The following is a 17,887-nucleotide window of genomic DNA, read 5'->3' on the forward strand; positions in this document are numbered from 1 at the left end:
ACAAAACTGTACAGTTACACAAAAGGGCATCGAAGTTAACTCTGCAAAAGGTTCTCCGCAGCTTGTAAACTTTTTTTTCTCCAGAACATTGACTTGTCTCAGTTTGCAGTACAGATCCATAGTGCTGTTAGTCAGTTGTACAAAGCATCTAATAAAAATACAGTTATAATTAAACTAAGAATTTCCTCTTCTCCATAGGAATCATGTAAAAGAGTTCTCAGAAAAGGTTTGTGAGAGTAGTTTGTGTAGGGCTTCGGGATTCATGAGCCTCGAGGCTACCAGGCACAGACGTCAAAACTGACGTCACGGTTGGCATAGAAGGGTTAGTCAAGTCAGTTAAAGTAGTAGATGTGCTTGAAGGACTAAGAGAGGCGTTGGAAATTTCTGATGCTGGGCCAGACGGCGTTGCTGCTTGAAGTACTGTCCCATCAGATGCTTTATCAACCCCTGCATTTTCCTGACGTAAAAGATTCCTTCTGAATTTTGCTCTTGCATTTTGGAACCAAACCTGCAAACCAATTTGATGTAATATTGTACCAAGTTTTGAACCCATCGAGTGTTTAAAGTACGCAAAACGATCGCAACAGAAAATATATTGTACCTGTCACATATCATATAGATACCATCCTTCTGGAGATTCTAATCAGCTATGTATTAAATTTTGAAATTCTGTCACTTTTTTAAAAATCATGCTTCGGATTAGTTTCTTGTATTTTTTGGCAAGGAGTAAAGGATTAAAGGGACATTTTCAAAATGCATTCATTCAATTTTATAAAGGAGAGCAACAAAATGCTAGATTCTACGAGGGGAAGTCTTTTTCTACAGAAAACTGTTGAAAGGAATTGAACAATTACAGGGGTCACTCAGTGATTACAAAGTGTGCCAAGAAAATTCAAATAAGGTAAAAAACATAAGCAACATTAGATTGTGACACATTTACTTCAAGAAGATGTATCTCTTTAAGATCAAAGTGGCATGTGCTCCCTTGGTCTTTTCTACCAGCTATGGGGATCAACAGCTATGGGGATCAACTTTCTACCAACTTACAGTATCTGACTCTTACTGACCATTTAAGCCTTAGGTTCTACTGCAGTGATAAGTAAACATCAAAGATTCCATTTGTGGGTTTTAATTTAATATTTGTACAGATCGAATCGTTCATTTAAACAGTGTTACTTAAACCAAAACCAAAGGAAAGTATATAAAGTAACTATAGAATGACAGCCTGTTCGGCTAAATCTTTCCATTCCTATTAAAACTGGCCTTCGCAAAATGCTCTTTTCCAATCCTCATCAGTTATACTTAGTATCCCATATGATATTTAGAAAGTTATATGTTTGCCACGGAGATTGCTTGTTGCAATGGCCTCCCAATTCCCTGTCATGAGTGAAATGTGCAACTTCTTGTCCCTTTCAAAGAATAAATGCAATGGCCACAGCACTTAGGTTACCAGAAGCCTGACTCTGATATGTGGCTTGAATCTAAGCACAGAAAGCACGTGAAGTATATATTCAGTGCCAAATTAATTTGGGTGGCACGGTGGCACAGTAGTTAGCACTGCTGCCTCACAGCGCCAGGGACCTGTGTTCAATTCCAGCCTCGGGTTACTGTCTGTGTGGAGTTTGCACGTTCTCCCTGTGTTTGCATGGGTTTCCTCTGGGTGCTCCGATTTCCTCCCACAGTCCAACGATGTGTGGGTTAGGTTGATTGGCCATGCTAAATTGCCCCTAATGTCAGGGGGATTAGCAGGGTAAATCTGTAGGGTTACGGGAATAGGGCCTGGGTGGGATTGTGGTCAGTACAGACCTGATGGGCCGAATGGCCTCCTTCTGTACTGTAGGGATTCTATGATTCTATGATACACCGCTCAATAAATTGATATTAAATGTTGAAGAGTTGGCCCCAGAGCATTGCTTGGATGAATGTGTCTCAAGATTAAAAAAATATTGAATCTAAATGTTACAGCTTCTCCTGACATTGGTGAACTGGAAGCATTTTGGAAATAGATGTCCAACAGTTCCATCTACAGTGCTCTTTGCAAAAAGGAAGGGGAACCAGGATACAATAAATCATGCCACGTTGACACAAGAACCACTGAACAACCCCTTTAACCGGCAACTCCCTAAATAAGTGCCATTTGACTTTCATAGTTTTTGATCACTGCTCTGTGTAATTATAGTGATTTGGATCTATTTAGACTTGACAACACACGCAACGCAAATACATAAGCTTGCAAGTAACACAAAGGATGTTAAATTCTGTGATTTTCAGGCAACCCATTTCAAATCAAGAAAAAAATGTGTGTGTAGGACTTCACATATTAAAACAATCCTTGAAGATGTTATTGAAATAGTACTCCAGTGTTTGGTGGTATCAAGCCTCTAATGAGTTTAAAGATCTCTGGCATTATTGTACAGATGTGACAGCAGCATATCAGGTGCCAGTGAGGTGCTATCAATAAGACTTGCTCATGGTTAGCTACAGTGTTGTACCTGTCTGTAACAACTGTTTCTCCTAATGCTGCATAGACTTTTGCAACCAACGTACCTGAACAGTGACAATTATCTCCCATTTTATGGAAAACAGATCACTGAATTCATCTCAGTGAGCTAGAATAAATCAGGTCTCCCCAACTGCAGGATCCCATCGTGTTAGCTCATTCAATTTGTTTTATTTTCGAATGCAAATGCAAAGCTTGTTTTCTTTTGGGATTAATCAAGAACATTTAATAGGTGTCACGGCAGCACAGTGGTTAGCACTGTTGCCTCACAGCACCAGGGACCCGGGTTCGATTCCCAGCTTGGGTCACTGTCTGTGTGGAGTCAGCACGTTCTCCCCGTGGTCTGCATGGGTTTCCTCTGGGTGCTCCGGTTTCCTCCCACAGTCTGAAAGACGTGCTGGTTGGCCATGCTAAATTCTCCCTCAGTGTACCCAAACAGGCGCCGGAGTGTAGTGACTAGCGGATTTTCATAGTAACTTCATTGCAGTGCTATTTGTGACACTAATAAATAAACTTCAACTAAAGTGTTCGTTTAAGGCATTTTTTTCTGATTGTTTTGAGTGTGTGAATAAATTAAGTGAGATCAAGAAAGAGAATGTATTTTATTATCGACACTGGGTTTATTTCCATCCACCTGCCCACTCCCCCTCTATCCCCCACCCACACCCCCCTCACTACCCCACCCCCACCACACACCCCCCCCCCACCCCGCCCAAAACCTAATAGGCACAGAATGGGAAACAACAACTAGGTGAACGGTAGTCGGTAACCAGGTTTGTGTGATATTAGAAGTGATTGAAATATAGGAGAAGAAACAAAGCTTGCCTTATACAGTGCTAAACACACACAGCCACGACTGATGTATATCGCACCAGCGCATCAATAAATTGAACAAGAGTTTCACTATATTGGGCCAGTACTTGGGCACATTTCATTGATTCATACTTTAAACTCCTCCCATCCCAACAACCTTCCCCAACTGCCCCCCCCCCCTCACCCCCACCCCCACCCCCCAACCCACTCCCCATAAAGCCCAACCACATTTATTTAAATGAATTGTCCAAATGCAACTTGGGGATATGTGAAACTTTAATTTTGTAAACATATGGTCCTAACATTTATCTCCTCAGTTTCTATTCTATGTATTTTCCATTTATAGCAGGATGTTTAATATTTTAGAGTTAAAAGAAATTATACAAAGAACGTAATTTAGTAACTTTAGAAAGTAATTTATGATTGGTGATTCCCTATAGCATAAACATATCATGATGCTTCACCAATCTCCCCGTCAAGCGGAGGTGGCATGAGCTGCATGCACACTCCTCCGACTTCCCGATCCTGTATGATTCGTTTGTCTTGTACTTAACTGGGCTAGAATGTCCCAAGACGAGACAGGCAGCAGACTGAGTGCTTCAAAGGGTCAACAGCAAAGTGTCTGCAGACAATAGAGACGGTCCAAATGCAGGTTTTCAAAAAAAGAAGGATTTTACTTTGCACAGAGTTAGAACACTGTATGGCAAGTTGGTTGGCACGGTGGCACAATGGCTAGCACTGCTGCCTCATGGTACCAGGGACCCGGGTTCGATTCCCGGTTTGGGTCACTTTCTGTGTGGAGTTTGCATGTTCTCCCCGTGTCTGCGTGGGTTTCCTTCGGGTGTTCTGGTTTCCTCCCACAGTCTAAAAGACGTGCTGGTTAGCTGCATTGGCCATGCTAAATTCTCCCTCAGTGTACCCGAACAGGCGCCGGAGGGTGGCAACTAGAGGATTTTCACAGTAACTTCATTGCAGTGTTAATGTAAGCCTACATGTGACACTAATAAATAAACTTAAATCCGTTAATCCAGAAATGCTGAAGTCAGTGATAGTGATTCTGTCCCAGGTCAGCAGCAAAGGCAGTGCAAAGCAAGGACTGAACCTGGGACTTTGCTATCCCGGTCCATTTGGTCTTCTTTACGATTTGACCACACCACTGGCCACGACCCTCTCACCTCCTCCCTTTCCTGTTTACAGGCCTGCAGCCTAAGGCTATATTTCACATCTGACACCAGCAACGTGCTCCTGTACGTATTTTATGCAGCACAGAGGGAGCTGGAAGCCAAGATGCCAAGATGTTTTACAAAGAGCTTGGCCAAAGTAATTACTGCAGCACGAGAGCATCCCCACTCTGTAGAGCAATAAAATCATCCCCATCTCACCCCTACACTGAAATCACGGACTTGTGACAGCTCCCAAAATTGTACCAAATTACAATACATATGTGGCAAGTAAGGAACTTAAGGAATGATTATTAAAGTCTCGCTCTTTTCGTGAGTTATAGCTTTGATGGTAGTCAAAGTAACTATCTTCTCCAAGTTTAACTCTAAGGACAGCACCTCTTATTGAGGTACAATGCCACCGACAGCAGTTGCCATTCTTAATGGATGAGCCCAAATAGTGAGCCTCAGCAGACCTTTTGACCAAAGGACCATGAAGGACAGCTGCAATCCACCTATTCCTTATTCCACATGCACTCCAACAGCAGTTGCTGCATAGTAATTGGGAGTGGGATCCCAGGCTGATTTCCACATTCTCTTGTGTACGGGCCACCAGTGCCACTTACAGCACGGCTACCACCCTCCCTGCTGAAACCGCACAGGCTGTGAATCAAATCTGCGACTTTCCCAATCTTTATGGTTTCGCCCACAATGCATTTTTTTTTAAAATTTGCAGAGAACTAGAATGATAGGAGGAACCAAATACGCTGTGATAGAATATTCTTGAGGAGTTTATGAGTTCTCCTATGTGCTAAAGTAACAATGGCTCCCTCTTACAAAAGATTTGAATGGCAGAGAAAACAAATGAAGTTAGGAGTAAGAAGTTAAGTCAGATAGAGCTTTTTCAATGAACAGACTGTGAAATAGGTTACATGAGGTGGACACTGAAGTGAGCTCTAAAGGACAATTTAATGTATCTCACAGAGGAATGTGTTTGAGATATAAACTGAGAAGTTGGACCAAATAGCCGTTTATGCTTGGAGGGCATGTTAGATTGAAATATGTATGTCAGTATTATTCTAAATACCAGTGAGGTTGGGAAGATAAAAAAAAAATAGACAGATTGCCTGAGAAACAGAATTTGAACAATAACTCAACAGATGTCGCTTACCTGTAGAACTCGCTTTGTAAGCCCTGTCTTCTGTGCTAGCTGTTTCAGGTCCTTGGCATCGGGATTGTGGTTAATGGCAAAGTAAGACTTCATGGTCCTCAGCTGGTGGTGCTTGAAGGAAGTGCGCATGCGCTTTGTCTTCTGAGTGGGAGGATACTGCTGCTCTCTGTCCATGTGGTCGCCGTCATTTTCATTACAACTTAACGCTACAAAATATTATGAAGATATACTGTAAATTTAAGAAAAAGTTTTGAATAAATGTGATTACCGTTTCAATACTTATTCCATTGCTACTTTAAGAACAACTTCAATCTGTGCACTATTGACTTCTTTACAGTCCCACTGTTTGCTTAAAAATTCATTTGGTTTGTGATTAATTTTGACTTTGGACATTTGTACGACTTATCAAATGTCACACAGAATAAAATTCAATTACAATTTTCCAAAATGAAAAGAATGGACGGATTTCAAGCTTGCTGCATGATAAATATTTAGGAATTGCATTAAATTCAAAGCAGGTAATTATATAAAATGATTTTGTCTGTCAAATTTTCCTTCCCTGCTCTCATGCCTGGATACATTGTCAAAAGCACTGGCCACATCAACTACTCAGCACCTCACCGAGATGATCCATGACTTTCTTTTAATTCTTAAATGGGGTGTGTGTATCGCTGGCTCGGCCAGCATTTATCCCAATTCTAATTCTCTTCCCACACCGAGGGCAAACTTTCATCTGTTTCCATAGCTAGTCATTCCCACAACAGGTCAGTAGTCTTCACCAGGGGCTCATAGCTTGAAAGGCGCCACTACGCATCAAGCATGGCCCACCAGGAGTCTCTCCTGCTCTTACTGCCACCCATTGTCATGTTGGAAGGATTGGCAGGTTGACACACTCAATCTGTTTGGCCACATTATTAACGCACCTTCCTTGGCCATCAAGTACTGGGATGGGACTCGAACCCAAAGCTTCTGGCTCAGAGGCAGGGACGCTATCCACTGCACCACAAGACCTCCTCCAGCATTTATTGTCCCTCTCTAATTGCCCTTGGACTGAGTGTCTTGCGAGGCCATTTCACAGGGCATTTAAGAGTCAATCACATTGCTGTGGGTCGGGTGTCATATGTAGGCCAGACCAGATAAGGATGGCCAATTTCCTCCCCTGAAGGACATTAGTGAACCAGATGGGTTTTTACAAACAATCGATGATAGTTTTATGGTCATCATTAGACTTTTCCAGATTTTCAAAAAAAAATCCCACCATTGTTCAATCATGGGATTCAAACTTGGGTCCCCAGAGTATTATGCTGGGTCGCTACTAGTCCAGTGATAATACCACTATGCCACTCCTCCCATAATCCCTGACGTTGAAGAGCAGAAGTTGGACTTGGATCCACACCAGCCAGAAAGTTGGTGAAGCAATTGCATCACCTGTCAGTCTGTGCTGGTCTAAGTCACAAACCATCTTCATTGTTAGGTCTCATTTAAATAAAACTGGGGAGCTGCCAGGGGCAAAGATTCATACCGGGCAGCCTGTTGACTGAAGTCTGACGAGCTCTGGCTGAGTCGATGCTGGGTCAGCCTGCAGACAGGTCCATGGTGATGGGTGCGGCGGAGGATGGAAAAACAAATTGGAAGGCAGGTCAGGTGGGAGGGGGGAGAGCTCAGAGCAGTCCAGAGGTAGGGAGAAGTGCAAAGCAGAGTTGGTGAGAGGGTCAGTGTGTCCCAGCGGCAGTTCACAGGACTTCTGCATAATCTGGAGATGCCTCCCAATCCTGCTGGCTCCACAAATGTTATGAGGCCATTTCTTGAATGATCTTCAGTTGTCCCTTTCCGGGTGGCTTGTTAGGCCATTTACGACCGGGGATAGTGAGGCAGAGCTTGCAGGACACAAGCTCCACCCATATTTAAGCAGTAGTTTGCATTGGAATCCTATAACTGGTGTTAGCACCTTCATTTACAAATGCAAGTGTCTGATGCCTATCTCAGGTGAATGCCCTATGCACCTAAAAGGGAGGCCATCACCCAAATGTTTAAAGTTTAAAGTTAAAGTTTATGTATTAGTGTCACAAGTAGGCTTATATTAACACTGCAATGAAGTTACTGTGAAAATCCCCTAGTCGCCCTCACTTGTTCGGGTACACTGAAGGAGAATTTGGCATGGCCAATGTACCTAACCAGCACATCTTTCGAACTGTGGGAGGAAACCAGAGCACCCAGAGGCAACTCATGCAGACACGGGGAGAACGTGCAGACTCCGCACAGACAGTGATCCAAGCTGGGCATTCGAACCCGGGTCCCTGGCACTGTGAGGCAGCGGTGCTAACCACTGTGCCACTGTGCTTTAAGTCTATCCACCATCTTAGACCTGAGAAGTGAGTTAAGATAACTTGAATTTCTCCCTGGGTGTTAGAAGGATATTGAACCTCAAAAAATTTAACTATTCTCTGTCATTATGCTGATATCGTTGATCGGTTCTGACACAAAGGGCCAAATGACCATAATGATTCTGTGATGATATTTTAACACTGTGCCGAAACAGTAAAGTTACAATACATCACATCGGTTACTTATTGTGGTCTTATCACCTTATGAGATAAATTTAAAATGTATTTTCTAGTTGTTTTGTTTCAATCTGCTGAGCCTTATACTTTCAGCAAGTTAGAGCTTTATCCGATATTGTCCCATAAAACTAAAGGCAAGAAGCTTTCTTGCCTTTTTGGTAGGTACAGAATTACATATAACTATTTTTAATCTCCTCTGAAGGTGTATTGACAATTCACCTCTTCAATATTAGAATAAAGTAAGGAGGTATAATTTATAAAATGTTGAAAGTGTAAGAATCAGTGATTTTGATCTCGACATTTATTTTGAACCCTACTTCCGTGAAAATACAAAATCCATATTGCCTTAAAAAGATATCTTCTCCCAACCAAAAGAAAGCCAGGGTCTTCTATGTGCATCTCATTGCAACGTGTTGCTTGCAAAAGCCCATGTGTCCATAAGCACACAGTCAGAGTTTTGTACCTCCACTATAATATTTCTGTTGAATCAAGTTCAAAAATATGAAAGAATGAAAGTATTTCATTTCATTTGGGTGGTGCAGTTAATAGTGGGATGATTCACATTGTGCAATTAGCATTACCAGCTAAAGAACAACTGCAATAAATTCAGGGAATATGGACAGATCTATCTTGTACTTATGACTGAATTTAGCTGAACTACGGACCTGACGACTGAAGCATCATATAAATACATAAACACATTTACGATCCACAGTGAATTGTAATACCATCGGGAACTCTTTTTAAACACAGAAGTCAAAAGTTTTTGCAGTAATTTGCTTCTCAGGCATATAAACTGGACAAATAGTAACTGTGATACCCAAATGGGGATGAAAAGCAGTTGTTTTTTTAAGATTCCCAACATCATTGCTCATTGCTCTTTCCCCCACCACCACCCCAAGAGAGATGACACGCCATTACTGCCAAGATTTTGTCAATGTCATTCTGATACAAGGAAGCACCCAACTATAGCTTGCAGTTCTGTTTTCCCTACAACTTCCTCGCTTCTGATATTAATGTTTCAGTTCAATATCTCCCCCGAATATCATCAGGTATTATAATCATTGGGGTGGCACTGTGGCACAGTGGTTAGCACTGCTACTTCACAGCACCAGGGACCCGGGTTCAATTCTGGCCTTGGGTGACTGTCTGTGTGGAGTTTGCATATTCTCCCCATGTCTGCGTGGGTTTCCTCCCACAATCGAAAGATGTGCAGGTTAGGTTGATTGGCCATGCTAAGTTGCCCCTTAGGGCCAGGGGGATTAGCAGGGTAAATACGTGGGGTTATGGGGTTAGGACCTGGGTGGGATTGTTATCGGTGCAGGCTTGTTGGGCTGAATGGCCTCCTTCTGCACCATAGGGATTCTCTGATATTCTCCCATTCAGCTCCACTGTTTATTGTAACATCAAATCTGATAGCCACAAGTAAGGGAGTACTGTATTCATTAATATATCATTGGGCAAACCATTGGGGAGAGAAAAGAGCACCGTCATCATCTTAACCAGATGAGGTGTTTCAAGATTTTACATCATGCAATTGTTTATAAAAAACAGAAAAAAGTTGCTAAACATTTTTCACGGGAATGGCTTCCCCTTTAATATTATCACAGATATTTGTGAATATAAAGAAATGAAATAGAAATGACCGTTGAAAATTATATTTCATTTCACCTTTTTATGAATACCACAGGAGCAAACTTGGTTCAGTGACTCTTTTTATCTCTGATTTCGAAGGTGCTGAGTTTGAGCCCCATTCCAGACACTTCTTAAGAGTGCAGACTAAAGCTCATGCTCTGAATTCAGGGTTAAAATCCAGTTGGGAACAGATTTGGTTGTGGGTGCTCTCACCTCATTTTATGGGTTGCGAAAGTCCATAAAACTCCCCTTGCTACACAGAACTATCCACACTATTAGCTGGTATGTGACTACAGGCAGAAATGAATCATTCATCGAGGCTGCTCATTTTTTAATTCATTCTCAGGACATGGACATTGCTGGCTGGCCAGCATTTATTGCCCATCCCCAGTTGCCCTTGGAGGGCAGTTGAGAGTCAAGCACATTGCTGTGGCTTTAGAATCACATGTAGGCCAGCACAGATAAGGACGACAGATTTCCCTCCCTAAAGGACATTAGTGAACTAGATGGGTTTTTCTGACAATCGACAATGGTTTCATGGTCATCAGTAGATTCTTAATTCCAGATGTTCTTTTATTGAATACAAATTCCACCATCTGCCGTGGCGGGATTTGAACCAGGGTCCCCAGAACATTGGCCGAGTTTCTGGATTAACAGTTTAGCGATAATACCACTAGGCCATCAGCCTGCAAATCCTTCCACTACTTCATAAACTCCCATAAAGGAGTGTGAAGATGTGAAAACAATAAAGCTTCCATTATTTGATGATATTTCCAATCATTTTGATCATTTCTCATGAAACTGTGAACATTTTTGCAGATACCAATTTTTTTCAACAGCAGTTGATATTTTCACATTGGAAGCTTTCAGTAATCTACAACTCAAGCATAAAGACCTTATCAAGTGTGCAAAGACCCAAAACAATTGTGGAGTTCTTTCCCTTTATTCTACTGCAAATGGTGCAAATGTAAACAAAATGAATTTCATAAAGTTATAAGTCTAAATTTTCCTCTCAATTATACTACTGCAGAGACCACTTGCTGTTTCCGGATATCAAAACTTCATTTGATGACAAGATTAATATTACTTTCTAAAGAATGACTGCAATGAATGAAGGAAACCCAGAGAGAAAATCAATCTGATGTCTGTAATTGAATTTAGCTGAAATGTAGATCTGTTAACTGAAGTATCATAGAAAGATGTGGGATTGTTAATAAATTGGAACAAAATAAGGAACATTTCTTAAACACAGGAGTCAACGTTATTTTTCTATAACCAGTTCTTCAGGAATATAACTGGACATATAGGTAATAGTGACATAATTTACTAGTGTCACAAGTAGGCTTACGTTAACACCGCAATGAAGTTACTGTGAAAATCCCCTAGTCGCCACACTCTGGCCCCTGTTCGGGTACACTGACGGAGAATCTAGCATGGCCAATGCACTTAACCAGCACATCTTTCACAGTATGGGAGGAAACTGGAGGAAACACACGCAGACACAGGGAGAACGTGCAGGCTCCGCACAGACAGTGACCCAACCTGGGAATTGAACCTGCGCCCCTGGCACTGTGAGGCGGCAGTGCTAACCACTGTACCACCATGGTGCCCTAAGAAAGATCAGAGAGGGGCAATGAAAGGAACTAGTCAGAAAAACATACTTTTTTTAAGATTCCCAGTATCATTGCCCTCTTCTCCCCAGCTAAGAGAGAAGGCAAGCCATCTAATTCCAAGATTTTGCCAATAGCACTATGGCATAAGCGAGCACCCGATCATGACTTGCTGTTCTGCTTTCCCTACTCTTCCATACTCCTGACATTTCATTATCTCCTCCCAATGTCATGCCATCATGACCAAACAGCGCCAAGAAACGGCAAAGCATTATCCACCTTAGATCCGTATTGTCAGTTATTGAACACATTTTGATAAACATTTTTGTTTTAGATTTTGAGAATAGAAATTACGTCATTTTTATGACTTTCTTCTGTGCTAGTAGAAAAGCTCTACAATGAATAAAAGATATTTGCCTCACATGTATTTTGCCACATCAAATACCTGTATATTTATTTGTGTTAAAAGAAAATACTTGTCAATACTTAACTAAAATAGTCATAGTAATCTACAACACTTATTGGATTTCAATTTTCGTACCACGTATCTTTTGGTCCAATAAAGGCTCCAATCTGTAATCTGGGTGGGTGCATAGGATTAGGACGACTATGCATGTGAAGTATAAACACCAACATGGACCAAATGATTGAACATAATAGGAATCAGATGACTGAACAGCCCAAATCCAAGTTGCCATTTTTGTATAAATTTGTTCATCAATTTTTAATTGTCTATTACTTCAAGGGAGTGGCACCTAACAACAAAAATATATATTAGATGCGAGTGGATTAAATGATTCCTTCCCATTTTGCAAGTTCGGGATTACTCTGAAATCAGTGCAAATTTTCTGACTAAATATTTCTGAAATGAAGGAAGAATATTTCTTGCAGTTGCATCATTGTCATTTTTATTCCCAGGATGTGTAGCCAGGAACCAAGAGAAGCAACCTATTGAAAGATATCATTGCTATTATGTTTACTCTAGGCATTTAGTTTCAGCACATCCTGGTTTGTATAGTCACAACACGGATCTTCACACTTCACCCTTGCGTTCCTTCTAATCAAAACCAGAAACTAGAGCTTAGAAATTAACATTAATGAATCAAATATGCAGGGCAAATCTTTCTGAAACTGACCTCCATCACAATATTGTGAATTTCTTTACAGCAAAAAGGACTTTAACAACATTCTTGATTGGTCAGATTCCTGATTCCGAGGTATAAATGATTTGAAATGGTATTGTAATTAGTGAACTATTTTTCAGTTCCCCTTCTGGTAAATATGCTTTTACCCATGCTCTCTGGCAAGTTCACCTCCAGGAAATGTACCTCTACAGCTATGCACCATCAACTTGTCGGCTGCTGCCACCAGCCTCTCCAGCAGTCATGGTAACCATTCAAATTGTTGCCCTCATGCAGTCCAACTGAGATCAGAAACTGAGGTGAGTGAGAGCTCAAATCCGCACCCTTCCACTCTGTGGGAATGCTCACTAATGTTTGGGTGGCACGGTGGCACAATGGTTAGCGCTGCTGCCTCACAGTGCCAGGGAGCTGGGTTCAATTCCTGGTTTGGGGTCACTGTCTGTGCAGAGTATGCACGTTCTCCCCGTGTCAGCGTGGGTTTCCTCTGGTTCCCTCCCACAGTCTGAAAGACATGCTGATTAGGTGGATGGACCATACTAAATTCTCCCTCAGTATACCTGGGTGGGCACCAGAGTGTGGCAACTAGGAGATTTTCACAGTAACTTCATTGCAGTGTTAGCTGTGACACTAATAAAAAATAAACTCAATGTCTAGTGACATTTTGTCAATTTGGGTGCTGCCGCTTTAAGAAAGCAACTGTGACTCATCAAAAGTGGTGTACATGTTACGTCATTCACAATTACTGGCATTCATTTCTGAGTAACCTGCATTGGCAAGCTGTGACATTATTCAAAAAGATTTAGACAAAGCAACAAGCCTCAAATATGCCCCAAGGATGGCCTTCATTGTGCTTGAGAAGACATAAAATGGCACAGTTCCGAATAAAGTTCCTAAGGCCAAACCGTTCTAAGGGAGAAGTGTCGCACTTATATTTGCTATTCACAGTACAATTACCCTATTTAGAATTAACTCATAAAATTTAAGATCATTACATTATTTCAGATATGAAAAGATAACTGTAATCAATCACTTTCACATTTCTCACAATGTTCAGCTGCATTCACTTTGTGTCTTGAGGTAAATCTTTAAATTAGCTGATGGAATAGAGACCTCTGTTCTGAACAAATGCCAAGATGGTCAAAGGTTTAAAATGTTCCAGCATCTGATATTGCTGTTTGCAGCTACTCACAAAACCACATGTGGTGCTCCCTACTTGTATCTGTTTCCCAGTATTCAAAAAGTGCCAAATCTTCTCAGAAATGTCATTAGACACTGAGAAGCTTGCAGGCAAGTCTAGTTGCAAAGAGCTACGATCTGTTTTGATAGGTTGCTGTTGTGTTTTTTTATGCTGTAATCCTAGATTACAAAATTCACCTCATAACATAACTGAGCAAATCATTAAACAAACCCTCGTTTAGAAGCTTGTGGAAATTCATCCAGAGGAAATGGTTTTAATCCAGGGGGATAAATGCGGGCTTTGTTGTGATTTGCCCAGTCTTTATTTTTGAAAGTACCTGGGGTTTACATGGTTGAAATCAAATTTTGCAAATGGCATGTTGTCACCGAATGGTTGCTGCTCCCCTGATTGTATAGAAAAACCTCTAGGGGGAGACAGTGTTCCAGAGGCAGGGGATTCAACTAACTTTTCAATGGGTTCACAAATGAAGAAGGAAAAATAAAAGACTCCGTGCCAATTGGGGGATGCCGGCAAAAATAAAAGATAAAACATTAATATTAAATTATCTTCATGCAGTTAATAAACATCAGATTCTCACGGCCCCACTTTGGGCAATTGCTCTGCATTTGATGGTGAGTCTCAGTACAGAAATATTTGCTGTTCAATTATCGATCGAGCATTTAAAAATTAACCACGGTTCACCACATAATGATCCTACAATTTACTGCCTGCTGTTAAAAAGCAAGTGGAGGTGTTTGGACCGCTGTGATGAGGGAGTTTCCTTTCAATTAGAAAAGTTCAAAGGGTTACGAGCTCCCGAACTCAACTAACAATGCTGCATTATAGGAACCTGGTTACACTAATCCACGATTTTACTTTTGCAATGATTGACTACAACCTACCCACAGCTAATATACAATTACATTTCCAAGATTATGGAAGGAATACCATTATATTTATCAGTTTTTATGCGTTTTAATACGACTGTATTCCCTTCCAAATAACTGGAAACAATAGCGCAACTTCAAATTGCTGAGTTTTGTAACCTCACGGTTAACTGGCAAAACTATCCGTTTATGTCGATGCAAATATTTGTTTACGTTTTTCCAAATTCCGGCTCGGCGTTCCAAACTCGGTCTACGTTGATCTGGCGCCGCAGTGTCACAGGGATTAAATACCAGTGGTTCTTTGTGGCGTGTTGAGATTTTGGGATTTACTGGATCTGACATAATTGAATATTGAAATAAAGGCAGAGAGAGAAAGAGGGGGGTTCGGTCCTGCGTTTGGAATTCGTTCAAGGTTAGCACCCCAGTCGGTGCAATGTGTCGGGAATTGTAAACCCAACAGTTTAATAACTGGGAATAAATTAACGGGAAAAGGGGTTGTAGTGTAACCAAATTCCAGGAGCTTGTTGCTGGGGCGGGGGGGGCGGGGGAATTATTTACAGCAACGGCGATTTTGATGTGGAGAAATATTTAACAGACTCAGGAGAGGGAGAGAGGGGGGGAGTCAATGGGCAGTGGACTTTTCCTTTAACCTCAAATCTGTTCCTCCGCTTCCGATGAGTTTCCTTCAATTAAAATCAACTAAGCGGTGTTGGCTCTGCGCTGGGGCTTTGGGGAATAGAGGTAAATAAATCACCAGCATAAAAGTAAGGGGAGAAATGCGCCGGGCTTTGAAGGTCTGTGGAAAGTAACACTAATGTCATCAACTACAAGTGTAATTTAAACTTTCCTGTCCCTTTCAATGCAATCACTAACATTTAATGTCGGCTGCCGGGTCAGGGAAGGGAAAGAAATCCCATCAATTATGGAAATATTAAGCACAACCAAGGGAAGGCCTGTTTCTTTATGTTTTTCTGTTCGAAATGGTTGCTCGAATTGCTTCCTTATCTCTGGGTCCAATCGAACAACTGGTGTTTTTTTCTCTCTCTCTTACAGAATTGTAATAGCCCGTTTCATGTGTACCAACAAGATGTTGAGTGATGGAAATATGTAATTATTAGGCAATAGGCTCTAATTAGCATAATTGAAGCCTGCTACTGGAGCGAAGTGAATTAGGTAATGAGGTAAGTATGAATATATTGACAAGTTTATAGAAAGCCGCTGGCTTCCGCCTTACTGTCAGGGTTTAGAACACACACACAAAAAAACAAGGTTTTGTGAAATGTGCACGGATAATTACCTATTGTAGAAAAATGGCATTCAGCGAAAAATTATCCAGAACGGCGCAGCTAATTTTAAATTACAAACCAATACACCTCGAATTTCTCCACGGAAGAGGGGGGAGGGGGGAAATAGAAACAGGATATATTTCAACTGGGAGAGGGGGACGGGGAATTTAGGGAGCTAAATCCCTAAATGCAGTCATTTGGGGAGGCAGTGCATACATCTGGAGTGACTCCGAAGGTTTGCAAGATGTTTAGTTGATTGACTGCAGATTAATTTGTGACTGGGTGTCCAACTGCTGCGGGAATATGAACGTGTGTGCCGTGTGTATGATTCCATGCAAATAGTTTAATGTTTTTCTCACGGACAGGTTGTTAACAAAAATGTTATTTACTCATATGGTGGATTTTTTTAAATACTCCATGAAATTCATACATTTGCGTTCTCTATAGCATTAATCTTTTCCCCAAAGGTTACTGTTGAAAGTGGATAAATGCGATGTAATCGTGTTTGCTTTTACTCGACACAAAATAAGTATTTGATAATTAATTGATTGTGGAATTTTGAATAAATGAATTATAATTCCGCAAAATGGTAAGCGGTTAGGAGTCGGGATGACGTTCTGGTGACGGTGCCTGGAAGATAAAAGGAATCTTAGCGGATTTGATCTATAAAATGTTGCAATTGAGTTTGAGCCAATCTAATGCACTTGAAGAGTTTGTCTTTTTTTGATTTGCTGGGAATCTGCTCAGGGATTTGCAGTTTTGTACAGGTGTTCAGTTCTCAAGTAAAAGCTTGTTCCACAAGGTTTCACCCATTGATTTTTACTGACTCCCAAACACTGGAGACCTCCCGCAAAGCCGCCAAAAAAAAACAGCTACCACCCCCCCCCCCCCCCCCCCCCACTTGGCCCACTACTGATGGGCAAAAAAATGTAAAGTAAAGAACTTTGGGAAAGAAGGCGTTTGATGTTTCGGCATCTATCTGAACTGTTTTCCACTTGTCAGGGTCCATCCTCATCTTTAAAAAAAAACTGCCAAGTGCTGCCAGAACCACCCCCCTCTGCCCCAACCCTCTAAAGACTAAAGCTTAACGCGGTTTAAAAAAAGCCTCCAGTAAAACTCCTAGACTCTTTGAAGGAGAATTCATGGCGTTTAGAGCATTGAAATGTTCTGATGCAACCATTGCAGGGGTTCCCTACTTGCCTGCACAGGTTAACATGAGGTGTACTTGCAGTTGCCAAGGAGAAAGTACTGGATGTGTTGTTTTCCCATCTGCATGCAGTACAAAGTGTGCACATAAAGGGATTTGCTGGATACAATTTAACCCTCCATACCTGTAAACGTGCAATATACAAGACGTGCAGACAGTGTGGTCATAATGCCACTAAAGGAAAGCTGGACTAGAAATGTTCCATTCAGACCAGTTTGGGAACCCTGCCCAAAAATATGAATAAAATACCTGAGGCTTCACTGACAGCGGGAACGCCATTATTTCTCCCAAGTTTCTAAGCGGTCCTGTGTCTTTCTGGGACATTTAATTATTGGGGCAGAGAATGAGGTGGAGGGAGTAGGAAGTGTTCCCATTGTAAAGCTCCGACAAGGAGTCAAATCAAAAGGTCAACCTTTTCTGTTCGCCCGTCTTGTTCGCCACTGGTTCCCAGGATTTAAGACATACATGTAAAACTGGAGACACACCAGCCCCGTCTACATCCCTGTCTTCCTCAGCAAAACCAAAAGGCATAACCTGCCTCAGATGCACTTTATTTCTATTAAAAGTGTCACTGAACCATTCCGGGCGGAAGCGAATTCCCTTCAATTTTGGAGATACATTTTTGGTTGTGTACAACCTTTTTATTGTTCTTTAATTCATAATATCTTCAACTATTTCTGAGACAATTGAGAATCAGAGGATCGAACTTGCATGGTTCGAGAGAGAGAGATTTGGAGG

At 41.4% G+C, this 17,887-nt stretch overlaps 1 protein-coding gene across 1 annotated transcript in view; it reads right to left on the reverse strand.

Moving 5' to 3' along the window:
- Positions 1 to 217: 217 nt before the first annotated feature.
- The window catches only part of LOC144503060 (LIM/homeobox protein Lhx2-like), a 22,537-nt gene continuing 4,867 nt past the window's right edge, over positions 218 to 17,887 (reverse strand). Inside the window, exons 4-5 of the mRNA XM_078227562.1 lie at positions 5,645 to 5,850; positions 218 to 508 (exon numbers count right to left, since the gene is read on the reverse strand). Coding sequence (XP_078083688.1) covers positions 218 to 508; positions 5,645 to 5,850 — 497 coding nt within the window. The remainder of the gene's footprint in view (positions 509 to 5,644; positions 5,851 to 17,887) is intronic.

This window comes from Mustelus asterias, chromosome 13 (genome assembly GCF_964213995.1).
Source record: "Mustelus asterias chromosome 13, sMusAst1.hap1.1, whole genome shotgun sequence".
Lineage (NCBI taxonomy): Eukaryota > Metazoa > Chordata > Chondrichthyes > Carcharhiniformes > Triakidae > Mustelus > Mustelus asterias.